General features: G+C 37.8%; 1 protein-coding gene across 4 annotated transcripts in view; it reads right to left on the bottom strand.

Annotated features, from left to right (window-relative positions):
- Positions 1 to 440: 440 nt before the first annotated feature.
- AFTPH (aftiphilin) overlaps positions 441 to 27,031 on the bottom strand; it is a 43,798-nt gene continuing 17,207 nt past the window's right edge. For 3 of the 4 annotated variants that reach the window (XM_042834194.1, XM_042834115.1, XM_042834270.1), the window contains exons 3-10: positions 21,839 to 21,990; positions 21,193 to 21,319; positions 20,816 to 20,872; positions 18,768 to 18,890; positions 12,259 to 12,319; positions 10,589 to 10,672; positions 6,651 to 6,774; positions 441 to 1,645 (exon numbers count right to left, since the gene is read on the bottom strand). In XM_042834194.1, coding sequence (XP_042690128.1) covers positions 1,501 to 1,645; positions 6,651 to 6,774; positions 10,589 to 10,672; positions 12,259 to 12,319; positions 18,768 to 18,890; positions 20,816 to 20,872; positions 21,193 to 21,319; positions 21,839 to 21,990 — 873 coding nt within the window. In that variant the 3' untranslated portion in view covers positions 441 to 1,500. The remainder of the gene's footprint in view (positions 1,646 to 6,650; positions 6,775 to 10,588; positions 10,673 to 12,258; positions 12,320 to 18,767; positions 18,891 to 20,815; positions 20,873 to 21,192; positions 21,320 to 21,838; positions 21,991 to 27,031) is intronic. The other variant, XM_042834337.1, reaches the window with a different exon arrangement.

The following is a 27,031-nucleotide window of genomic DNA, read 5'->3' as shown; positions in this document are numbered from 1 at the left end:
TCCTCTGAACAGGACTTGCTGAAAGAGCTATGGTGCAAGTTAGCACATTAGGAAACTTAAGTGAATGCTACAGTTACATTCTAATTCTATGTAGGAAAGGCAAAACCAGGCGTCCCTTCCCACATCACCTGCATTTGTGTTTCTTGCAGTTCAGCACTGCCTGTTATTTTGAAGAAGTCTTTAATCTCAAATACCAACATGTCTTAAGCCACGGCACCCTCTAAGTCAGAGGCAGGAATAAAAGACTACAGCATTACATACTCCAAGAGAGGACAGCTGAAGAGAAGTCTGCTTCTCCTTCTGCAGGACCCTGATAAATGTGTGTTGTGGGACTGTACAATGAAAATTAAAAGGTTCTGCTGCTAATGCAGCACATCAATTTTAGCATCAGGAATAATGTACATATTCTGGATAAAAAGAAAACAGGCTATATACATATATATCTTTTAAATTATTTTATTTTGTGTAAGCTAAAAGGAAATTTACACACTTAAATCTCAAAAGACCTTGGGCATGCACATTGACCTTTTTAGAGGTTCTTCTACATAGCTCTCTTTTTTCCATAGGAATTTCCCCAAACATTTACAACCCATAGTTTTTACTGTATATACAGCCTAAAACCATAGCAATCTATGATTATGTCATTTTACACTGTGCAAAATCAAACAGAAATAGTGGTACAACAAAACATAAGAATTTTTAACAGATAAATTTCATTGTAAGACATTCATATAGTTTTGGTCCTTCTTTTCCAAATCAAACTGATTAAAAGCAGACAACATCCTAATGACCCCAAAATCAAGTGTTTAGACAAGGATCCGTAACTGGAACGCAAAGTTACTGACAGCATACCTTTCAAAAGGCTACATAGTGACAGAACCATACCACTCAAGTTTAAGAACAAAAATTGATCAGCCAACCAATCAACCAGGGAAGGAAAGGGGGAGAAGAAAAGGAAGAACACATCCTAAGCTTGTTAAAACAGAAGAGAAAAGATCAAGTTTCAAAAAACAACTGAAACCCCTCAATGTAACCTTCTGTTTGCCCATCAAAAAGTATTTTAATGTATGCAGGAAAGAAAAAAGACACTCAATGCAACCTGAAAACTGTTAAAGGGGACTTCACGCATTGTGAAGATTGAAGTTTTTTCATTATGTGTTTCTAGGATATATATATATTTTAAACTTTTTGAAGTTTTGTAAGAAGGACACCACCAGTGTATTTCACAAAGACATAAATGTATACACCCCAGCACAACAAAAAGAATAGATCTTCAAAAAGATTTACCCCCAATTATTTACATTTTTCTCTAATATAAATTTAGGACTTCAGTATGTAAATAAATATACATAACTATGTATACCTTTCTAGTGCTGCTTACCAACAAATCATCTGAACTTGATTTTTTTGTTGTTGTTGTTTTAATTAAAGCAAGATTGCTTTTCATGACCCATAGAGGGAAGAAAAAAAATCAATAGAAAACGTCCAATTCACATCACTTTAGTCTACCTTTTCTTGGCAGCTTGTTGAAGGTGTTAATGTGGCTGGGAACATCAACACCTTGGCATGCATGAAAGTTAAGTCAGGAAGGCTAGAAATCACCTTGGCAGCCTCTTCACTAAGATGTTCTTCCTTTTTAGGCTTCCTGTTGAGAAGAAAAGAAAAAAGTGCATTAATCTGCAATCCAACAGATCGCTGAAAGAATCGCCGATAGAAGCAATGTTCTGTCAGCTTGTCTCCCACAGACAGGCACTTCTGCAAGCTATTTGAAGCTAGGCTAATGTTATAATACATACCTGCCTACCAACAGAACATTCAATGGGAAGTCAGCAAAACGTTCCTGAATACTGTTGCAATAAGGAGAAATTATTTCCTATTCAGATGCTAATTTATCCGGGGGGAGGCAAGTTCCAGTGTGCCATTTTGGGACTATTCGTTTGAACAAACTGCCATGCTCATATTCTAGAGCTAAGACAAAAGGAACGTAAGCTTTAAACTGCCTAAGTTCAGCACAATCTTTCAGTATCAAATGGAAAAATCTAGAAAGTTCATTAAGAAGTTCCAGGCATACTGCTTTAAAAATGAAAAGTAATAGAAGTGTACTTCAGATGTGTTTCCAACACAACTACACTCAGATTATATGCCATACTTCTCTACAGTGTGATCCACAAGCCCTTTCCTCCCCCCTCACCAGGGTCTCAACCATCAGCAGAAGGTAGCTCACAACTTGCAGCTAACTTGCTTTGAAGTGCAGCGGCATGCGTAGCCATAAGGATGCACACAGCAGCTGGGGGAACTGCTGGTATTTACTTTGCCTTTTGCATTATTCACCAGAATTACTGAGCACAAATGAATGAAGAATCTGAAACCCACGGTTTGGTTCTCACTGTTCTTCACAAGGAACTCGCACTTCTTAAGTAAAATGGTTCAAACACTCACAGAAGATCCCATCCAATGCCCACAGGGCCATACGTAGTGCTTTATCATGAAGAACCCTGGCCATCACTAAAAAAACAAATAATCCCAAGAAAGGCACTAGCTATAACCTACAGTGACATTAGAAATCCTTACTGAAGAAGCTCCTTTGCCACAGAGTGAAAAGCTGAGACAAAAGGCTAGAAACAAACTGCCTTTCCATAGAGCATCTCAGAAATTTCCTTTTCATATCTTATCCAATGCTACAAACTTTCAGCTGTGTCTGTGAGAGGGAAATCACTTCTCCAATCAGAAAGCAACATATAGTCATGCATCTTTTTTTGTCAGCACCCATCAGGATGGTTCCCTAAGATGATTAGAGATCAGGAGAAAGCAAGAAGCTACGTGTTTCCTTCAGCAGCAGTCTCAGAATTTCTTGGCTAAAGGAACAAGAGAAAAAACTGGAGTTAAACTCATCCTTGACATCACTGATCATTGTGTTGACACAGAGCTATCAGTTTTGTTTGCTACTTGAAATCTCTACTTGATGAAAGATCTCAAGATGAGGCATTATAGACACTAAATCTGACTTTTCTTTGCTAGAATAGCAATATTTTCTTTTCTCTGCTGCAGTGGAATTTCATGAGCCACTGACTAGGCAGATTACCAAATTCTGGAGGATAAACAAAGCTGTGTGCTGGATTTACTGATGGAAGAAGCAGAGAGCCAATATGTGCAGCCTTCTCTAACAGCTTCACTGTCAGTACTGCACACACTCTAAGGACTATCTCTGAGCTGCTGAAATGTGTTTGTCACCCACCACTGTGTTATCAGTATCTGGTGCCACTATTAGTAATCACTTACCACAAGCCTCTTAAAGGTACAAACTCCTGGTGATCAAGGACTTACAGCTAACAAAGGAGCATTTGACAGAGGAAGCCAAAGGAAGAGGGCTGACTCAGAGATCTGCATTAAAAGGAGTTCCTGCAATTGTAATCAGGCACCAAGATGGAGCTCACACACTCCTTGCTATTTATATGCCTCTTCCTCCTCTGCACAACTGTGTCATGCAAAGAAATTGCACTGCTGGGTCTTGGAGGCAGTGCTGCGTTAGATTTGGTGTTGGTTCCTCCAGAAGAGACTGGGCACTGCAATTAGCCTTTCTGGCTAACAGACTTGTCAACACCTTCAGTAGCAAATATCACAGGGCAACCCTAAACAATTACTCATTATCTAAGTTTATAGAGAGTTAAAGCACCATCATCACTGCAGTCTAGTTTTACATTAACATCATCAACGCTTTAAAACTACCTTTAAGAAAACACTTTGCCCTCTCCACCTCTTCTCTAACATCAGGTTACGTTTCTTCCCAAGACAGGGATCTGAGGGAATACCTTGCCCCAAGCAATTATACCTGTTCTTCTACCTGTTGGCATGAAGTTTTTTTGTTTGTTTTTTGTTTTTGTTTTTGTTTCTTTTTTTAATGGCACATTAAGACCAAGCTGCAAGAAATCAGCCAGACTGACAGGCACAAAAGTTGCTGGAAGAAGGTTCTGCAAGAAACACGTAATGCTTTGCTGATGTGTCACTAACAGCCAACTGTTCCAGTTTACATTCTAACCCCTTTGTGCAACATTCAGTCTTTCAGGATTTCAGTGATCACTCGCATTTGCAAAAGGTTTGAAGGATGTCACCAAAAAGGCCAGGCTCTGATAGCAACAACGAGCCAATTAGAGACTTTAAAAATCGCTCTCTAATTAAGAGTTAGCCTGCTACATCCAACACTACCCACATGGAGTATCTCCAGTCTAAATGAGGGTTTCAGCTATTTCTTGGAATGGCATCAGGGCTCTTTCTTCCTTCCAGAAGCCAGCAGATAAACTTTTGACTGGGCAAGGCCGCAGTCTCAGTGGAATGCTGCCCCGTAGTGATGGCATTCAAAACTTACTGCTGCCTTCAAGGTGTCATACTCAAGCTGCAATGTTCCCCCTCTTCTCCCAACTCTTTCCTTTTGAGAAACTGATTTTCCAACTTCAGGCGATCATTTCACAAGCAAAAGATGGAGCTATTTCAAAGAAAGGTGGCTTCCTATAGCTGAACTGGTACCTCCCTCCAAATTTTAACCTCAAAGATCCTGAATTCAGACAATTTACAGATAAATACGGGGTAGTCTCAGAGCAAGTGAAATCACCATCACAGCAGTACTGTGTCACAGGCCACATCTTCCCCTGATTCACCAGGAATGGTGAAGTTTGTTTCCATTTTAGTGCACGTGGGCCATCTTTGTTGAGCGGCCCTTGCCCAGCTACCAGAGCTATAGGTTCATTATGAATAAAATATTCAAAAGAAAAGCAATTCCACTGGACAAAGCAAACACACTGCAACATATCTAGCATACTGCTGAGATAAGACCTTATCTCTCTGAAGGTTTTAGTTATTCAAGATACCATTTCTTTTTTCAGAGCATATGATAAGAAAAAAAAAATTAAGATTCAGAGCTGACAGAAACACACAAATCATGTTTATCACTGAAAACAGCTGCTTTAAAGCAGCTCATCTGCATGTATCTGAACATAACTGGCACATTTGAGGCCTCCAACTTTCCCTACAGCCAGCTGTATTTCAATAGCACCAGTCTAGAACCTTTTCCCGTTACCAAGCAGTGATCTCCAGAACTAAGAGCTTTGATATCTAATCATCGAGCTTCAACAGAGCAACTGAAAGTTTCAAGTGTTCTGTGAAAGCATTTACAAACAAACAAAAAACTCACCCCCAAAGAAAATAACATAGAAAAATGAAGGTCAGCATTCCTGAGCAAAGCAGACTGTGCTGCTCATTTGTAAATACAAAGCAGACATATCTTAAAAGTCTGCCAAGCAAGCAGACAAATCTAAGAATGGAGATAAAGAGAATAGATAACAGTATTTGGAGTGTGTGTATCCTGCTGCAGATTTGTGGTTACTTTTAAGTTAGACTTTTGAATATACTACAAAAATACTTCCAACTAACTATTTCTACATTTGCTAATTAGTTAAAGTCAGACTTTCCCACTACCTTATCTTCACAAGAAGCATATGCCCTCCGTGGGTAGAAACAGGCAATCCAAAAGTGGAGGAAAAATCAGCACTGAGGTATGGAGTTCCCTCTACTGGTTCTCTCTTGAAATTTCAGTGTGTTGGTCTTTTATTCAGCATTCACTTCAAACGTTTTCACTGCAGGAAAACTATCAAGACTTTCCCCAGTGAAAGAACATGTTCTAAAAGAGCTGTGAAAATTTCAGTGTTACTTATTTTACACAAGGCTGCTGTACCCAATCATTAGAATTCCTTACGTACGCTGCAGTTCTATTCAACTACACCTGTGTGCCTTAAGTGCTATGCTGCATAGAAACTTATTTGTTTAGTTTTAGAGAGCTGAAGCTCGGAGAGAAGACATCTTGCTATTAGTTGCAAAGCAACTATAAAATATACATCTATAAAATAGACATGTACCTCCTCAACAATAAAAGCATTTCACTGCTAAGAATCAGTGTCTCTCTAATGGGCATGATTGCTGACTATATATTAATAGCGTTCACAATTCTACTGTTAAGATGTATTTTAAAAATATAAACCAAAGTATTCAAGCTTAAGAAGTGGAAGACTACCTATTCACCAGGCCAGATGTCAAGGAAGACATTTGACATATAAAGCCTTTTTGTACTCTACATACAGAGCTAAGTACAGAAGAATTTTGCATGAGCTCCATGAAGCAGAAAGGATATAATGAACCAGCCACATGAGCTGTATGTTAGCTCCTAAAAAGTAGCTTGCAACAGCAACAAATCTGATGTTTGGTCATCAAAATTTTTACAGGTGCCGGAACCATATCTGTATCTAGCAACTATGTAGGAGACCATCAAAGTCCTAGCAGCCCAAACTGGAAGCTTCAGTTTGTTATGTTCTGTTCAGTTCAGTTCTGTTATTCAGAAAGTCTTATCCTCCAATTAAGTCTTTGGTTCTACCTTTTGAAGTTTATTGTGGTGACTTCTGCCAGCTCACAAGCTGTTTCCCATCTTATTTTAGAGTCTTGTGATAAAACAAAATTCAAAGTACAGTAGTACAGATGTAATGTTTGTAACATGCAACCTGGGCTTACATTTTCAACATTTTCTTCCTTCACAAACAGCACACACGTTCACTCCTCAGGGACAAAAAGGAAAGAAAAAAGAAAAAAGCATGACCCATGGTATTTACCTTGTAGACGTGCTTGCTTTCTCTACTGTGGACATGAGTCTTGCAAATGCATCTGTCACTCTGCTGCTTGCATTGGAAGTTTCCAGTTTTGACGTTGTCAATTCATACAACTCAGGATCCACACCTTATAGTATAAAATGATAATCAGTGATGGTTGGAGACAAGGATAGCCATAACTAGCCACAGACCAGCTTGCTAGAGACTGTTTTCTGTAAACATCTGAATCGTTTAAAATTTCAAGATACATGAAAAGAACTTGACAGAACATGTCTGTTTCTAAAAGAGCATCTTTTCTCCCCACCCTTTTCAGTAGCTTTCAAAGCTGTATTACGAAGTACACACACCTTGGATCAAGTCTGGCATACAAAGTCTCAGTCTAAGAGTAAACAAACTGATTTAATTTACCTTTTATAGAGAAATACCTGTAAAATGCCAGCTGCGTTAAAAGGGATTATTTCAATTACTTCAGCTCAACTGCTGCTATTAAAAGAATGCTGCTGGTTAACAGTGACCAGCTGTTTAGTGACAGATTACACAACACTGGCACATGTTACAGCGAGTTCAGTGTATTGCTTTTTTACAGGAGGATGTGATAAATCTATTTTATTTTTAAGTGAGGAAAAACAGCTTTTATGATGCATACAAGTGGAATGGCGTTTAAAAAAAGGTACACAACCATATTTATACAGCTACCAAAACTGTTTGCCTGTGCTCCCTTATCATCTTTCATTTATAAAGCATCATGTATCCAGACACTTCAGCCTGGATTTTCTAGTTTCAGCTGTCTCAGATCAGATGCCACATTTTGACTTTATGTACGTTGCACATTCATTTCAATTAAAAACTGTATTATTAAAGTCACCAGATGTCAACAATTGAAATTACTAAAATATTTCAAGACCACTGTACCACATCTTGGTGCTCAGGAGCATTTAAATTTGTTGGTACTGCTCTAGTTCCATTTGCAGCTATTTTGTGCTTTCTGGTCTTAAATGAAGTGCATGTATGCATCATCCTCAACTACAAATAACTTTAAAAAACAGTGTCAAATTTGGACAGAAACATCTCGTTTTGTAGACACCTGCATTCTAAAAGTATAATGCTGGTATCGGTTTGGACAACACAGAAGCATTTTATAGTGCTGCAGAACAAATGTTGCAAACCCTTGGATATGACAGTCACACATAGATATCTAACATAAAACTTGGTATGGTGGTGATTTTCTCAGTCTGCTTGCTCAGATTAAGACATATTTAGAAGTATTCCTGAAATATCAAAAGCTGACTGAATAATAAAAAAGTCCTGTGCCTGCTGCCCTTCCTTTTCCACCCAGTAAATACAGCACCATGAGGATAATAACCCTCATGCCTGCTTTACACGAATGCTTCACAAGCAGTGTTTGGAGCATTCCTTATTTCTATACAAGTGGTAATACTTAATTGTGAGAAAACCAAGCCAATCAAAAAAGAAAATTAAGAAAATAATCTGGTTAAGCTGAGAAGGTGGAGGCAGGGGGAAGGATTTGGTCAATTTAATATGAGTTTATGAGAAAATAATCAGCTCTCCCTTCGACCCACATGTTTCAGTCTGGATTTGCAAAAATGAATTTCAACTAGTTTCATGTGAAACACCAAAGTTTGTGCTGTACTGAGACCAGGATACCATGACTTCAAGTACTGTCAGATGTTTACAGAACATGGAAAAAGGAACAAGCCCAACAATTGCATAAAATATCCACTTTCAAACAGGGAGAGGAAGACTTGAAGATATACATTTGACTTGCAGAAGCCTGCGAAATCCCATTAAGGTACAAATTGTAAAACCAAATGAAATGAGGAGTTCTTTGACATGCAACTCTGAAACAGGCATTAAATGCAACCTTATAAATTACATCATTCAGACATTTACGGTCCTGAATTCACCCTCACTGCAATGTGATGCCTCTGCTCAATTTACTATTCCATTACACACCTTTTACTCTGCCATGTTTATGTTAAACTTTCAATGTGAAAAATAAAACAACACAGTAAATCTGTGGGAACACATGAGAAATGAGTAACTTCTAGATCATGACACAGAATGCAAATTTTTATGAAGTGTTATTTTGGCTACTGGTTAGATCAGACTGAAAAGAATACAGTATAGTTCTAGTATAAGTAAAACTAAGGTCTTCAGAGATGTAACTTCTACAACTGATAAAAAACTTTTAAGCTAAAAGACCATAACAATTTGTCTTTTGTTTTTTATATAGCTTCTTAATTTATTTTGTTTTAAATAAGAGTTGCATATTCTCCATTTTATTCAAGCAATCAGAGAATAGCTAAGGAGAGCACTGCGAAACCTTAATGAGATATTGAAGGAAAGTTAGCCAACCAAACCCCACACAAAGCTCCTAAACACACACACAAACACATGAGCTGCAAGCCAAGAAACAAATGACTTTCCCAGAAACAAGTCAGGAGGAAAGAAAAGGAAAAACTAAAAACAGGCACTATAGGGCATACCAGGGAAGGTGATAATACCTGCAACTGATGAAACAACAGACTAAAGAAATAGAAGGCTGATATGGTAGTCCTCCAGCAATGACTTCATGTGTGCACAGCAGCAGCAGGATAGTGGGACATATGTGACTGCACAAGCAGCACGTGTGCCAGGTACTGATGAATTACACGTCAATAGACTTGCACGCACTTGTGACGGAACCTTTCAAACTCTAGAATCTCCAATCTGCTACCTGTCACTTTCACGACAGACCTGCTGCTCTCTTTCACCTGACAAGGACATTTCTCATGTGGAACAAGACCACATTTGGGGTGGGGTGCCATAAAACTGCCTTCCATGATCAAACGGCAAAAGCGGGAAGGCAGTTCTTTAAAAACAGAAAATACAACTATAATTAAAGTACTTCTAAAAATTACTGGACAGCCTCAAAATTGGTTTGAAAAATTCGTTTCTTAAAATTAAAACCACTGAGACAGAATAACACCAAAACCCCGAAAAATGAAATACTAACTAACAATCCATTCCTGTAAGAAATTTGATTATTATGGCTTCCCAATTCTGACAGGCACTGGACTGAAAGAGCATTTGCCTTAACTGCTTGGACTATGCACCCAGAGAAATCTCCAGAGGGTTCCCTTAAATTCCTGAAGGAATTTATTCCAACCGTAGGTTTTCACAAGCTCACATAAAATACTGAAAGCATGTCAAAACCATACGAAAAACAAATTCAATTACTTTCACATTTGATTCAAAAGATAAAGTGATATTTTCATCTCCTCCTTAAATTGCAGATGAAGAGCTTTAGTTTTATAATCAGCACTTATGAACTTCTAACACCCCACGAACATGCAGCTATCCTTATTTTTCTATTATGAATGCTGTTAAAACACTTTTTTCTCCTCCTATCTTTAACACTACTACTTCAGACATGACAAAATTTAGTCTCCAGGTAGAAGACAATACCATATAGGTTGCGATTCATTAAGCCCTATACCTTTGTACTCAATGACTTCCAATTGACACTACAATTCTGTAATTTGGAGACATTCACTTAGAAGAGGAAACAAGCCTAATTTTATTTTTATTTTTTTTAATAGTCACATCCACATCCATTTTTCAGTTATTCTTAAGTACTTGGAAAATTTAACTTTCAAAATTTCTCATTTGAAACAAGTGTTTTAACATCTTAATTGCAAAAGCAAAAGAGCCATTCATTCCTCCAGTGTGACAATGCAGAGCTGACAGTACCTTTAAAATACTTCGACTTGATATCAAACATCAGAAAATAGAACACAGATTAAAGGAAAAATGCAGTAGAGAGACATTTCAGAGGAACAGAAAGTGCGATTTCTCCTTGTTTATAGGAAAGTCAAGTGATGTGCTCATGCTTTTAGTAAGCTGTTACACTACAGTTGTGGTTTTAACACTCTGCTGACCTGGGATTGTGGTGGTGCTGTTAGAGCTACTGTCATCCACGGGCCCAAAGAAATCAAGGTTCAGAAGAGTGGAACCTCCACTAGCTTGAAATTCAGTGACCGTGTTGGTAGGCAGCCATATAGAAGGTAAGCCAAGGGAGGGGTTTATGTGTAAAAAGGGGTAAGACACACACTTGAACATGCAAGTTATAATTAGTACTCAGTACATAATTTAAAAATTGACATGAAAACAATGCTTACAGTATTAGTTTGTACCTTTAAAACGTTAACAACTTAATTCAGTGCACATTTCCTCATGTACAATGCAGCAAGGAAATCAACACTAGTAACTTTAAAATAGAAACATTTATTTCAATCTAAAAATGGAAGAAAACCAGCAAGACCCAGAGAGAAAGATGTGATCAATTAAAGGGAAACAATATATGCATCAATTGATAGCTAGGACGTACTGAGCTTCTCCTCCCTTTAATGACATTGATAGCCATTCTTTCATCAAGGAGACTTAGCAGGTCCCCAGACAGCAAAGAACCAAGCAATTGATTATGATTATCTTAAAACAATGCGAACACATCTTAATTAATGGCACCCTCACACCCAATTCCTCACTAGTGAATTATACTGTTCCCCTTTAGTACTGAAACAGAAATTAAGCCAAGATACATTTTAAAGAAGTTGCTTGTTAAAAAGAAAGCATGATGATTTGACTGAAGTAGTAAGACACTAGACAACAGCAAGAGGGTCCATCCAGGCTTTCCTTCAGCACCATGATATTGCTATCCAAACTGGTTCAACCTGCATGTTCTGAAACTTGAGGCATCACCAAAGCAGCAAGAGATGCAATTTCTTTCAGCCTGCTTTTGAACAACTTACACATTGTAAATTAACCGTTGTTAGCAGGTTCCTCTGATAGGTATTGTTTTCTTTCAAGATCTTTAGTCTATCATTCAAATAAGTTTCCAAAATTTGCATAAACTCACATTTCTAAGACTGGAGGTGGCAGCACAACCCTTTTTGCTATTAAAACAGAGATAGGTGAAGGGTTCTAAGTGATAATTATATACATTTACAGATAGAAATAACTTTGTAGTTACCTATTCAATATATTAGCTCTAATTAACTACTGAGTTCAAGCAAAACAGATGATGTCACATTTTTGAAATATAAAAAATTATCTGTAAATCTGAAAACTTTCAGGTCAAGAAGTGCATCTTTCGCAAATAGTTTGCAGCTAAAATATTGTGCTTTGAAGTAGCCACTATACACAAGTTTGTCATTCAAAGGATGTCTAAGGAGAGTTCATCCATGAAAAATACTTTTACAAAGGAAAACTCGTCACTCCAAAATGTTCATTTATTCAGGGTTTCGTTATAATCAGCAGTTATTTATAATGAAATGTTAATATTGCCACTGTGTCGTAGGCATATGGCACAAATCTAAAATACTTCACCCGGTATTTTTCAGACTACGTAATTTTTCACATAGCAGCACAGTTAATCAGAAAGAAAGCCTGAATTTCCAAAGTTAAGAGTAAGAAATAAATAATATATATTTATATATGTATATGTGTGTGTATATATTTAAAAAAAATAATCAGCAGATAGATGTTTGTCTGAACTTTGCAGTTTTCTTATCTCTAGCTCTGGCGCTAGAGGCTCTACGGAGAGACGTACCATCTAAAGGGTTAGTAAGGCCACTGCTACTCCAGTCAAACTGGACAGGTGGTAGAGATTCCTAGAGTTGAAAAGTCAGAAATCAGATTTCATAGTCAGTTCATGTTATAACAATGCAAAGCAGTTCAAACAACAGATTCTTTGGCATCTAAATACTAAAGAGACAACTGTACGAGGAAGCCCCAGCTTTTGCAAGGGGTGAATTTTCATTACACATGCTAGAGATCCAAAGATTTGTTCTTCTATAGCAAGTCTCAGTAAGTTCTCAACAGTACAGATTAGGTCACTCAAACAGGATTCTCAAATTAACCAAAGCATATGAATTAGATAACCAGTAAGGCATAGTTGAACATTAAATTAATATTACTTTCACAGAAGACAAAGCACTGTGCGTAGAATGGTGTATATGCAATGTAGAGGACAATTTTAGAAAAGGATTATTAGTGAAAGCTGTCTATATCCATGCTTTGACCCAATTATAGACAAACCCAGTTATTTGCTATAGAACAGCATGATTGTTTTTGGTGCTTTGTTTTGGCTTTTTTTTTGAGTTTTAACGGACAGAAACCTTACATATGAAGGAAAAACTACCCAAGAAAACCCTCACAAGAAAAAAAACACATCACCTTGTGATTTATTACCCTTTTGTGATAAAACCATTTCAATATTTAAACAAACCAGCGGTAAGATGAACGAGAGGAACATGGAATCTGACTCCTCTGTGAGTCTATCCTTGCCTTTCCATTTCCTCTTGTTCAGTCTTTTTGCATATGCATACACACACGTGAATTAAACAAGCAGCAGGGACTGTATTTTACAAGGAAGGCATGTTTTGCAACTTGCAAGTGCTGTCCTCTTGCATTCTCAGAACACAGACCAATAGGACAGTATCAGAAATTCCTCAAAAAGTAGATCTTCCTTTTAATGCACCTCTTTGTGCATTTCATTTCCATTCTCTCCCCACTGAATTCAACTTCACAAGTTTGATACACCAAACACAAAAATAGCACTTGTGGAAGAAAAGCAATTGAAGTTCTCCACAACATTCCTGTGAACACATCACTAGTTGCCTGTGAACACATATGTGCCTCCTGTTTGCTTCTGTAGAAATTTTCAAAACTTCATATTACTCAATTTTGAAATAATATTCAGATTCAAGAATCGAGACTGCAGCAACCTGAGCTAACTTTGTACAATTAAGCCAATTATAAAAGTTTTTGCTAGGAGATAGGTGATTACAGGAAGAGAAGGGAACTGAAGACTTCTGCATTTACTTGGAGTAAAACCTTGCCTAGAAAAACCTTTCCTACTTAGTTACTTGGAATTATTTCCAATACTGTGGAACACAACTAGAACAACATTCACTCCAAGGAGCCTAAGGAGCTGATACCACTTTTTTTTTTTTTAATTTTTTATGATTTTTTTTTTTTAAACTTTGTTCTAATAATGAAATTACTGGCACTGAAATGATTTGGATGGAAAAATCATTTTACCATTGTAGAAGCTATACCTGAGATTAAGTTACAATCTCTACGATCAGCAGCTTGTATAAAGTTTGTTGCACTATAATATATTGCCACTAAAAAGAGGCTGCTTTTTTTTTTTTTTTTTTTTTTAAATCAAATTAAGAAAGAAATGGATGCCAATATAATTTAGCAGTCTTCTGGAGTGAACAGAAGAAACTCCAAGTGAAACAAAGTAGCTTCCTACCAATTCTCAGTTACTGAGGAACACCCACTACATTTCCTGTCAAAGAATGAGTCAGGATTGATGAGTCCTGATGAGCCCACAGCAGTATTGCATGGAAAAGGTGATACCAATGGCTGGCTCAGCTTTTCATTTTTATGATTACATGTTTGTCAGACTTGCTAAGGAGAGGGCAAAGGATATGATGAATTCTTCCTAAAATGGATAAGAAATTTATCTGACTCCAAATCAGTAAGTGTACTGCATATATTAACCCTCCTGTTCTGTGGGATGAAGCCATTACACTGATTTCAATTGCTTGCTAAAAAGAGGGTGACAAGTAAATCAGACCTCATCTATATAGGATGTTGGCAGGCCCTGGTCCACACATCAGCAAACAAACAGAAGTAGAGGACAGAAACAAAAGCCCATAAACCAGGAAGTTTTCTGCTTCTAATGTCCTTGGCCCTAATAAAATTAACTACTCTGAGGCACCTAAACTCAGATAAGGGAAACATGCCCTGCAATCAGGAATATAAATGTTCTGTCTTTCAGAGTCTTCAAGGTTGCTAGACTACTGTACTCACAGCTACTATTTTAATAACACTTTAAAGAAAAGCACCCAACCTAGAAGAATATTGAGATTCAAAGAAAACTGCTCTCACTCCTCCCTCCATCTTAGATTACAGGACATAGTACAGAAGTACACTCAACATTCCAAATAATGCTCTGGCAGATAAAGTAAGGAGCAGGTATTTTAGTTTTCATTTTACTGCATCGTATTTCATTTGGATAAAAGGAAGAGATGTTTTCACACAGTCATTTTAAAATAGCATTAAGTAAGATTTTTTTCAACATTCAAAAATCTAAAATGTGTTTGTTTCCATGTCAATGATTAGCCAAGAAAACTCCTCCCTTGCCCCTTCCCCCCATCTAAAGGGAAGTACTTTGCTGTCGTAAAGCTGAAGGAAGACTTGTAACACAGGTGTATGACCGATCTCTAAATAGATGAGTACCATAAACATGGCTTTCAGAATAAGATTTACACAGACATAATTGATACATTTTGCTGTACATAGCCATTGGCACAATTACAAGAGCTCTGAAATGTATTTTTCCTCAGACATCACCTTTAAGCAACTTAGTTGCCTCTAATAGAATATTTATGTCCTGTATTATCTCTTACCTGCAGACTTTTTCTCTCTTACTCAGTCAGAGCTACATATGTTCTTGGATCTTTCTCACATGTGTAACTGGAGAGCAGCTCCATGATGGAGTCTTTGGCTGGTGGCCAATTATATGGTAGTTTGCATCTGTCATTATTAGAAGTCCTGATGGTCCCTTATGTAATTAAGAGTGTTTTTAAAGACCGTCACCCCATGAGGTTTAATTAAGTTTCAATCCCTAATACCCAGCAAGTGTAAGACACATATTCTGTTATAAGCTTCTGAATTAGAGATCATGTTACATGCAGGCAGATGTGCTGTAATAGGCACCTACAGAAAAGAATTACTGGCAATTTTCTTCTAGAAAAGACTGAGTCACCGTAGATTTCTATTCCAACATTCAGCTTAATAAGCAAAACTAAGCAGGTAATAAACCACAATTATCCTGTATGCTGGGACAAAGTTACCACTCAGCTCTACCAAAGATAAGTATTTTCAAACAGAAAAGAGGATGCTTCGAAACAATAGCAAAACAGCAAAAATATTTATATATCTTTTTGCAAGAAAACCAAGAGAAGGTGGTAAATAAAATTTTAAATTGCACTAACTAGAGAACAAGATTGAATCAAGAGAAATCAGAGAACATTAAACCCAGATAATAACTTCTTTCATGAGCACTGGAGTATAATTTAGTTGCACTGACTGAAGACAGTTATGGACTAGAGGGCCACTTCAGCAGATGCTGTGAAACAGAAGAGAAGGGCACCTGTCTGTAGGCTTTCACAATCAATGTTGGCCTATTTGAGCAGTCTTTCTTTCTTACACTTGTGCATTACTGGGGCCTTGTATTTCAGACCAGCAAAGTCTGCAGGATACTGTGCTCTTAAACACAGGTAAAAGCAGTTGGACTTATTTCACATTCTGTTCATCACCTTACAGAACAGACGAACAGAGAAATAAAATCCCCAAAGTCTTGAGAAACAACAGATAAAAACACGTCTAGACATTACCTTCAAATACAGAACAAGTTTACGTATTATCTCTATTAAATAAAATAATGTGATACATCAATCAGTACCTTAACTTCCCTCAGATTTGACAGGTCAAAGCCTTGTCACTGCAGCTTGAATTGCCCAGATGATGATTTGCTCACTGTATTTCCATGGCCTAAACAACCCAAATGAGATCTGATGTAGGGAATGAGGCCAGAATATACAGAATTAATATAATAACAAGGAAAAATTATTGCAGCTGAATCTGCTTTGTTTCTCCTCAGTCACTTGATTTCAAATGCTATTTTAATTTTGGTTTGCTTTCTTCCATTCATCCATTACCTAAAAAACTAAGGAGGTATCCCTATGCTTCTACAAATGCTCCTCCCACCTCTACTTATTCATCAACACAATATTTTTTTCCAAAATCGTATTTCACCAGTATCATACACTCATGCAGACACTGGATCTATATGCAAGCCTCAGAAATGTTAGGCTGCCAACAACAGACCTTTTCTACTTTGTGAAGCAAAACACAATCTATTAACTAAGATCTCTTTCAAATGAGAAGCCAATATTTTGAAGATTCTGCATAAGAGTGTGACCCATCACCATCATTTGAGAATGAAACAATTTAGATTTATTTTATCAATTTATCAGTTGAGCTTAAAGATGCATACAATTGTACCTAAATTACCACTGTTAAGAATAAGTAATTTTGGGGTCCACTAAAGTCACCTATTATATTTCCATTGCATATTAATTAATATTTATAGCACGGTTCATAATGAAATGTTTAGGAAAGTTTGGGTACGTTTTCTCAATATCATTAAAATGCAGAATATTCCTAAAAAGCAGCCTGTATGATGTGAAGCAAACTTAGTTTTCCAAAAGCAAGCTAAAACCACCAGGAATTAAGAGAATGTAATGCCAAGACAGAATCACAATGTCTGAGATCACTGCTGACTGTCCACAGCAAGAAGCTTAATGCCACTTAACTGCAGCCTCTTGGTGTTCTTAAAGGTTAGAGCTTTAAATCTTCTCTTTTCCAGAAGCTTTTTTTTAGTATTTGTCTCTGATGAAGGAAAATAATTTAAGGCCAGCAATGCAGACAGATGCCATGAAAGCTTTTTATATGTATTGATGGGTCACAACTATTGAACTGAAATGTACTTGTCAGAACAGTAAGCTAAGGGACAAGAAAATCAAGCAGCCGTGACAAGTATCTGGATAATCTGCTACAGAAGTATCCAAAAGCACAAAACACTCACAACTAAGGAAAATACGGACTTTGATAAGCAGAGGTTCACGTTTTCAGCACTAAGCACAGGCAATGAAGATGGGACACCTCAGAGATACTGCTATCTACCAGGCTCTTGCAGCTCTCAACGTTATAGGGTTTAATCTATGCTTTTCCCAGTAAAAACTTGAACTTTGTAAAGAGCCAGTGAAATTTTCTAAATCCATTCCAATATAGAAGCTAGACGCGATTCCTTCAGCTCAGAGTGGTTGCAATCATCTTATCTTTTTTAAATATATACTTCAGCTGCTCAGTTCAATTACAGAATTCATGTGGGTCAGTAGATATAGGAAGCATCACCAAACATGCACTTGATTATAAACAACCTCAGTACTGAGCCCACTGACACACTGCTATTCCACAACGAAAAAGATTTCTCCACCGTTACAAGCACCTAAGTTAGAGCTCTGCACTACAGCAAAGCAGCAAGTGAAAGGAAATCACTCTACCCAGAATTAAGGTTAGGTAGATAACTCGTTCTAGAATGCCCTCAATCAGAAGTCACAAGCACAGCAAGTAACCAAATGGTGGGCAGATTAAACAAAACCTGTGCTAAGGACAGACACAGCTGACTTTCTCTGAATATATGCCAAGCATGATTGTAGCAACATGGAAAAAAAAAAATCAAATGTCTCTGCGCATCTTGCTAGCTCGCTGCCAACCAGGCACACTACAACACACCACAGAAAAGGTCTTCTAATATTAGAATACCAGAAAAACAACAACAACGAAAAAAATAGCCACAAAATTTTGAATTCAGAGGATTCAAAACTTACTCCTAAGCTTCCCTGAACTCATTCTGTATCAGGCTCAGACAACAGAAACAAGAGAAGTACTTTGAGCTGTTCAACGGATAATTGTTCACAAAAATCTGGCACAGAACTCGGAGAATGAGAAATACATATATAATCAGGTACTCAAGGTACAATCAAGGTGCTTGTAATGATTGTACCCAGAATCCCTTTTCCAGGCAACTGGGCTTTTTATGTCTCTCTGAAAGCGAACAGAAAAAGAAACACGTAAACAGTGTACCTGCAAATACTGCCAAACTATGATAAGCTTAAGATAAAGGAAAGACAGAACATCAGCCAGAGGAAAGACTTTTAAACTAACTTGCTATATACCAGTAGATATCATCAGGACTCTTAAATTTTGGCCACCAAATGCTGTAGTCTTATCATGGGGAGTCCCTTCCAGTCACACATGAGGAGCAGATCCAACAGTATGTCTTCAATCTGATGCAAGGAACACCTGCCTTTGATACAGGTGCCTTAGAAAACTTTATTAAAACATGAAGGAAGAGGCAAGGCATTCCATTATTCCCCTCATTCATTCTTTTTCTCTCTCCCTCCCTCTGGTTTTTACCTGGAACTGATCAGATGCACATGTGTTCATCTCTGGTGATACAGGAGGTGTCTGTCCTATGGAAGCTATCTTTTCTGCTGCAGATATTGGTTTCAAAGGTTCCTTGGTAGGCTCAAGCATACCCTAAAAATAAAATAAAATAGATGCCTGCAGGCATGAATACGCACACACATGTAGATTCCAGGAACTGCAGACACTGGAAAGGAATGCATTCATTCTGGTTCAACAATTAAGTAATTCAGAAGAAACCAGTCAAATTATCAGTTTGGAGAATGATCCTAAGAACTGTAATTATTGACATAGACAAAATGCCTTAAAAAGCATTAAGAAAATAAACAAATACAACTTCTTTTGTTTGCTTTAAGTGGTTCAAACTTCAGGTTTTTGTCCAGAAGCTGAAGAAGAGATGACTGATCTTTGATCTTCCTGAATAAAGAAGATATATTGAATAAAGCAAAGAAGATCTATAGATGGACAAAGGTCCACCCCAGGATAGGCAAAGCACCTCTGAACAAGGAAGTATGAGAAAATAAAACCACTGCATTTGTTACTAGCATATTTTAAAGGAGATAATTCAACAGCAACAACAATCCATTGCAAAAAAAAATTGCATGTCACATTCAAGCAGTTACATGAAAAGAACAGCAGTTGCTCAGAGATGTGTTATCTCCTGGTTTAACAGGATACCGTGCTTACATCCAAAGAAGTGCATGAGGTGACCTTGATACATCAGAAAACAACTGCTCTAGGAATTAAGTACAGAAGTCACTCTAGAAAATTAACCCATGGATTAAATTATACTAAGCCAAAGAAAACTAATCCTTTTATATTCAATTTGTGAAAGATCATATTAAAGAGAACACACACTCTCTTTTTTTCTGAAAAGCTACACAAACATACATATATAAAATATATAGGTAGCACTAAACAAACAAGCAAAAAATGCAAATCTTCTGAATAATTTTGCTGTTACTGAAATGCCAAGCAAGAACTGCAGAGCAACAACTTCAGTGCAAACAGCTGATCCTACTACAGCAGGTTACTTGGCTTTCCTTCAGTCTACACAAATGTAAATTACACTTGCTATTTTTATTTAACACTAGGGGCAATACAACAACACTTTCCATATAATATGTCTTCCTGCCTAAACAGTCTATTGGCTTGGAGCAGAGTTTAGGGGCAGGAAGGGAAAAGGGAAGAAGTGGAAAAGGTAGGAAAAGCAGAAGAAAAACATAATTTAGAAGAACTGGAATTCTTAGGAACTGCAGACTCCATCCCTGCAGAATTTTTTTTAAATACACATCCATATGTGGGTCCCTTATTAACATGTGTGTAGGACCTTTATTAATACGCCAGTAACACTGTAAAGCATTACCATGCTTCTCTTTTGACTGGGGGGCATTAAGATGCAATCAGGTAATTAATAAACAGTCTCACAGAGAAACAGCTGCATGAAGAGGAATGCTACAGAGAGTTGAGAACATTTCCCTCCATTACACAAGCAATGGAATACTATAGCTACCTACCCATTCTTAACCTTTCTTTAAAGCATCTGGTCTCAGTGCCAGGGCTCCCCACAACTGCTGCTCTGAATTGACATCTTGATTTATTGTCATGCTCATTCATTATTTCTAGCTACTCTTTAACCCTCTAGTTTCCTGCATCAAGTTTCAACTGACATTTTTTACATCTCCCCTTTGTATTCAATAGTTAAGAAATAAGAACTTATTGCCACTTACACATTAGTATACTACTTTGATCAATTTTTCTTTTCATAAAACCCTTAGACTAGCTAGCCTACCATGTTAGATAGTTTGCTTTATGAGGTAAATCAATATTTTTTCATTTCAAATATTAAAATACGTGCTTACATGTATCACAAAAATTGTGCATTTAATGATTCTTTTGTACAATTTCAACTGATGCCTAAACCATAACTGGACTTACAGACAGCGTCCATAATTACTTTATGCTTAGTGCTATTTAATGTATTTGACTATATAGTGCTGTGGCAATTATAAAAAAAGCATAATATCAAGAAAGCTTACCAGTCCTGCTGCATACATGGGTACTATGACAGGTTGTTTCTTGTTGCCTGTAAAGAGCTGAGAAAACAACAAGAAAATTTTCTTAAGAGGTTTTGCCATGCTGTTTCAGTGATCCTAATATTGTTTCAATGTTGTTTCAAACTTACATGAGACTAGTATAAGAGAACAGACATTGTTAAACACAATGGTTAAAACAAATAAAACTTTTAATATTAACAGGAAGCATAAGAACTTTAAGTTGTAAGACAGTATGCCATGAAAAGCCATGCTTAGTGCAGCTATCCAATTAAGAAACAAGTATTCGTACAGAACCACTTCAATTTAACACTGCCTTCAAAGCAGGCCGGTTATTTCAAAAGCCTTATTGACAGACTCACAATATTTCTTGTGTCGATTCCCAAGGAGCACAGAAGCTTTTTGTTGCTGTGGGAGCCGCCCCACTGGTATCGCAGTCCATACGCATCGTGGATATCCTGCAGCTCTGTCCACACATCCCTCAGTTCCCTACACGACCCATCAGAAATCAAATGTCACCAACAGGAACAGCACCTTACCAGCTTTCAGCTTGGATTCTCATTTTTAATACAAGCATCTTAATGTGCATTCCAATTAAACTTATACCCAAGCACGGCACTCTGGGGAACCAGAGCTGTACAGAGTTCTTGTAACAATTATATTTCAGACTTCTAATTGGAAAATGATGTCCACAGCTGGCAGAACAAGGCCTACTTAGATTTCACCATCATACAAATAAATACAGCACTTTACAGCAAGTGTAACTAATAAGATATCTTCTAATTAACAGAGACATCACTTAGAAGAGATGCTGCTGACTAAGTAAAACACCCTGCTATAGTGTAATCACAGCAAACAACCATTCTGCTGGATGGCTAATCTTACTCAATACTTTTTCAAAATAATCAATGGAAACCACTCGTTTTGAATTACTACTGCATGTTTTAAGCTCCCACAGAAGACATATTTCTAATTCACTTCAAATAAGCTGTGTTAGCAGTTTCTTACCCAGTATTTGCTAAGGTCTCCTCAGTTGCTGTCTGCTTTTCACCTGCTTCCAGCAAACGATTCAAGGAAGTTATTTCTTTTTCAATTTCAAGAACAGGCATGGAAGGAAAACAGACCTCAAATATTCGTTCCAGCCGACATAACAACGTTGTCTATATCAAAGAGAAAGATATTTACATGGACTTTTGTTAACTGTTACTAAGAAAGCTAGTCTGAAATTACAAAATTACAACAGAAAACAATTGGTAGCTGATGCAAAGCTTCACTTACCTCAAGCTATAGACACCAGTGAACCACAGGACTTTCTTACCACTAAATACAAGCTGTTAGCTACTGAGAAAGGGTTTTATCCTCTCTACGACGAGCTCTTACAGAAGAGTTCAGAACAGATCTTGCTAGAGTTACTCTTTGTTATAAGTTAGCAAAAGATATAGATGCAAAAAGTATTAAGCTATATTTACTTAAAATACATGAAAGTCTCAATTTCTATGCACTCTAAGAGTTTTACTGAACACATTTTTGGTACTCAGTGTTACCTGAAATGCAAATTGGAAAACAGATCACTTCATTTAAAGTCGGTGCCTTTCCATCCAAACTTGATACGTAATGGGTATTCAGAAGACAATTTCACTTGTTGTAAGAAGTATGTAGTTGAAAGCCTCACAAAATGCAGCTTGAAAATAATGACCAAGAACATTGATAATGCAAAGACTGCATGCTTCCTAAAAATGTGTTAATATCAATCATTTGCATGTAGAATCACTTTTCTCCCAGCAGTTTCCCTTTCCTCGTGTTCACAATTCAGACAGTCGATGCTGAATGCTGCAATCCTGCAGGGCTTAAAAACCAACTTTGGGAATGTTTCTGTCCCAGACAAATAACTTTAAACAAACAAAAAACAAACCACCCCCAACAGAAAAGCCCATTTAGTTGTATTTCAGCCAAGTAAGAAACCAGCTAGAAAGCAGCACATGGTTTGCACAATGTACTTGTTAAAGTAGTTGTAACTGTGTCCTGATATCACCATCATTTCAGTGCCTGTTTGGGGGAAAGGGAGCTCCAGGATACAAGACAGAAACTGTTCTCAGTACAAGAAGCATCTCTCCTGCACTTCTCACCACTACAAAAATCTCCCAATAAAAAACACTTTTAAAAGCCCTCCTTTTTTGGCAAGCACAGTAATCTGCTTTTCTTTTTAAGTTCAGAATTTCAACTTCATTACAGCTGTGTGAACTGACGGCAGATGGAGCACTAAAACAGCACATGTTTTTTTCAGCCCTGTTCTACAAGTTAGAAACAGGTAACCAGTAATGTCTTTAAGACATCATTTAAGAAAAAGTACAACTGCAACGTATGCTTCTAAAATGAACCCTAAGCCTCTTGTTTAACGTACTTACTTTTAACAGAATAACACAAATCGCTCTTCTAGCTAGGATGCAAGCTTGGCATCTCCCTCTCTTGTTCACTCTCACCTGGAGCTCCTCAACAGGCACTCTGTGATAATCTGCTGCCCTGTATAAGGGGCAGCACCCAGCAGCTCCAACGCCCCGCTGCTCTGCTGGGGATGTGGACGAGGAGCAGAGGAGGCAGCAATCCCACGGGCATCCATCCTTCAGCACGTGCCAGCAGAGCTGTGCCTGCAGAGCCCTCCCGTGGACACACAGCATATTCCAGCAGTAGTGCCACATTCGCTAACACAGACATCAGAGTGAGGTTTCCTCTAACAACTGAACTTCTTTAAGGTTCAGAGATGAGAAGGCTGCAGAAGGAAGTTACGTATTTTGACTAGACCAACCAATACAGCTGGGACACACGTTCAGGCACACAGAACATCAGCTTCACAGTGAGCATCTACAGTATTTCCCATCAGAATTTTTGTTTTTTTGCCTCATCTCATCTCAATGCAGCAAACCACTGAGCACATACAGCAGCAAACAATACAGACGCAAAGATTAAACAATCAGAACATGGTGATTCTTTGTGCTGCAGGAAGATGAGGTCTCAGAAGTCTGTTCTCACTATCCAGTTCCTAACCACAGAAAGCAGGACAGTTAACTTGCTTACCACCTCATCAGTTTTCATATCATATACATGTGCATATGCCTGACATACAGGGACAGCCAGCAGATCAGTTATAAGACATCTGCAAAGCATTACACCAAAATGCCACTATTAACATATTATCAAACGATCTGAATTACACAGCATTCCTGACTCATTTTTTTCCCCTCCTCTTCATTATCCCACTGGTATTTTCTGACTGTAGTGAGTCACATTCCACGGCGTAGCACGTTCCTTTTAAGTGTAGTCATGCCTTAATGCCCAGCCACTTTGGCCATACAGTACAAGTCACATTATCTGTTACAATACCCTTAGACTGTTTTGCATTTATTGATCAAAACAAAGACAGTAATTTAGTATAACTAAACATCATTCTGGATTCTATCTCAATGCTTCAGCATACAAAAGCACGCTCTCCTTAAGTTATTCTTTATAACTGCCTGCAATGAGTCAGTTGCTATTAATGCACATGAATGGGTGAAGTTCCTTTCATTTAATAATACAGCAGAGACATATATTCCTAGAGACAGGGAAGAGTCAGAAGAAAGGCACTGTATCATGACAAAAGCAAGGCATCAGGTTTCTTGAAAAGGAGAGACATTTGAGAACACACTAGTGACCAAGAACAGACTTAGATAATGAAACAACTAAGAGAAAGTCTCCATGAACCAACTCAGAACTCAATCTCAAATTTGAGCTCAAAAATTGTGCCAAAACTTCAAGCAGTTTAATTATAGCATTCTCTACACTTCCCTTCATCTTTTCTAAGTCTCCAGAAGTACTTGGCCCTTACTTATATATAGTAGAGAAGAACTGTTTCCATAGCAAACCAGAATAATTACTTCTATGTGTGCAAATAGACAGAGGGATGGATGTACGTACGCACGTATCTCCAGCAGTGGCAGTGTCCTTCAAGGAAGTTTTTCTTTTCATTGTTAAGGGAATACTGTGCTGACAGTGCCCAGCTACAGACAGCATTGGCAAGATTTTGAAATTAATTTAAACATTTCTCTTCTACAAACCTCATTCTCTTGTTTGCGTAAAGCAAACTAAGAAAATGTAATTGGTGTCATGGACAGTAGGAACGGGACTTTCAGCAAGAAAAATCTTGTAAGAATTCAGTGTACTTTGAGGAAACTTCTAACTTCCAGTACCCACACACCATATCACCAACTAACTCTCCAGATATGCTTTCTTAACTGGGGAAAGAGCACTCTCCCTAGGCTGATATAGTCATAGTCTTGAAAGAAAAAGCTTTCTTGCACTTTCTGAGGTACTGAAATATTTGATACTTGAGAATTCTGCACTGCAGTTTGACAGGAATAATTCTTACAGGCTCCTACTAAAGGTGTAAATGAAGGCCAGAGCTGCCATTCTAAAAATTAACTGTGATTCTCCAGTGACAAATATAAAAATCCATAGTTTCTGTGACTGCACAAAAGTTCTTAAGAAATACGTAAGCTATTTGGTAGCCGACACCTGAAACAATCAAAATATCACAGACATAACAAACTTCCAGGTGAAAGCTATAGCCACAGGGTTAGAATTTATCTTCTATGCTGTGTAAACAGAAGAAATAAGATCCAGACCTCTGAGCTGGAAGACCAAAGTACACGGTTTACAGAATTTGTTTTTCCTCTCCAAGACTACGAAACCAGTGCATTCCTTAACATACTAAGGCTAACATGGCCACAGAGCAACATAAATCCCCCCCAGCTCTGCACATGAACTCAGCAGTGATAACAGCTGTGCAAAGAGATGCTACAGCTTGCTGTAAAGACAATATATTTGGGTTATGCTACATAAACAGTCAACATGAATCAAAGCTTTCACCACACAACTACTTGAATACTTCTCCAGGTGAAGTGTCACATTCATTTCTCTAACGTGAAGGATCTGCTTAGCAAATAGAGCACCTTCACAGAGCAGCAGGAGAAGAGCTGCAGGCATAAAAAGCCCTGAGCCACGAGAAGCAGAGCTTACAGAGAACACCAGCTTAACTTCTCACGATTCCAAGGAGGTGGCTGCTCTCTCTCTCCTCCCCTTGAAAAGCACTTACATTTAAGATAATGCCAGAAATTTCTTAAAAGGTAAAAACCAAAGGGAATTATTTTCATTTGTATTTCTATTCATTTATATTATTCATTTATTACTAGATAATTTATAATGGAAATAGAGGTCCTAAGCTAAGATTTACAAGTCAGCATGAGAATGCTACTTAGTTATTCAATCAAGTATATTGCCACAAGAGCTAAACAAACAAACTCACCAACAAAGGAGTAAATTGTTAACTATATTGTAACTATAAGAGTTATAAGAGTGGCAGTTCTAAGTAACTCCCCAAAAAACACGTTTAATCAGTAACTATAAAGCTCCTCGCCTGGCTACAAAGCTAATCTAAAATTTAAGTGGCCTTGGAAAGAATAAGACTTCTCAGTTCTTTTACTGTTTGATGCAAGAGTTATACACCACAGGGAAGTTAAGTGTAGAAATGTGAATCTGTCTCCTTCCCCTGGCTGAAAGGCCTCTCCCTCAGCTGAGGAATGGAGCAAGCCTTGCATTTTCCATGAATGCAGAAAATGCCTAATGGTTCTCTCACTAGACTGCATAAAACTCACTCCTTATTTCAGTCAGTCCTGCTATTCTGATCCAGTGGCAGCGTCATTTTTCAACCAGGCTTGGAGTTGCCCTGAAGTTATTTTTCTCCAAGAGGACGACCCTCCACTCACTGGGCAACACAAAGTAATCTCAACACGACAGCAATCCAAAGTTTGCTTCATCTTGAAGTACATTTGTGGCTTAGTAACTGTACATCACCCACACTGATCAACCTGAAGAGGAAGAGCTCCAGCACACAGGCTCTCAAACCTCACTTAAGGGCCGTTTCTCTCCTTTTCTCTCTCTTCTAGATTTGTTAACTCTCAGCTGAATCGTGGAAGACTTTCAGTATTCCAACGAAACCATTGCTCATCTCCTCCTCCACCAGAAATGTTTGTACTCCTTGAACATAGCTGTGCAGTCGTTTCTCCCACCCCGTGACTACTGTAGGTAAAAACTGTTCTTGTGCTTTGCTTAATCCTATATATACCGTTAACACAGTACTGCAGAATAACCCCCTCAGCTGACTAATGC

Source organism: Centrocercus urophasianus, unplaced genomic scaffold (genome assembly GCF_019232065.1).
Source record: "Centrocercus urophasianus isolate 14NV4802_14NV808 unplaced genomic scaffold, USGS_Curo_1.0 seq_10, whole genome shotgun sequence".
Classification (NCBI taxonomy): domain Eukaryota; kingdom Metazoa; phylum Chordata; class Aves; order Galliformes; family Phasianidae; genus Centrocercus; species Centrocercus urophasianus.
The sequence above is the reverse complement of the archived record's forward strand: the minus strand, read 5'-3'. Positions and strand labels throughout refer to the sequence as shown.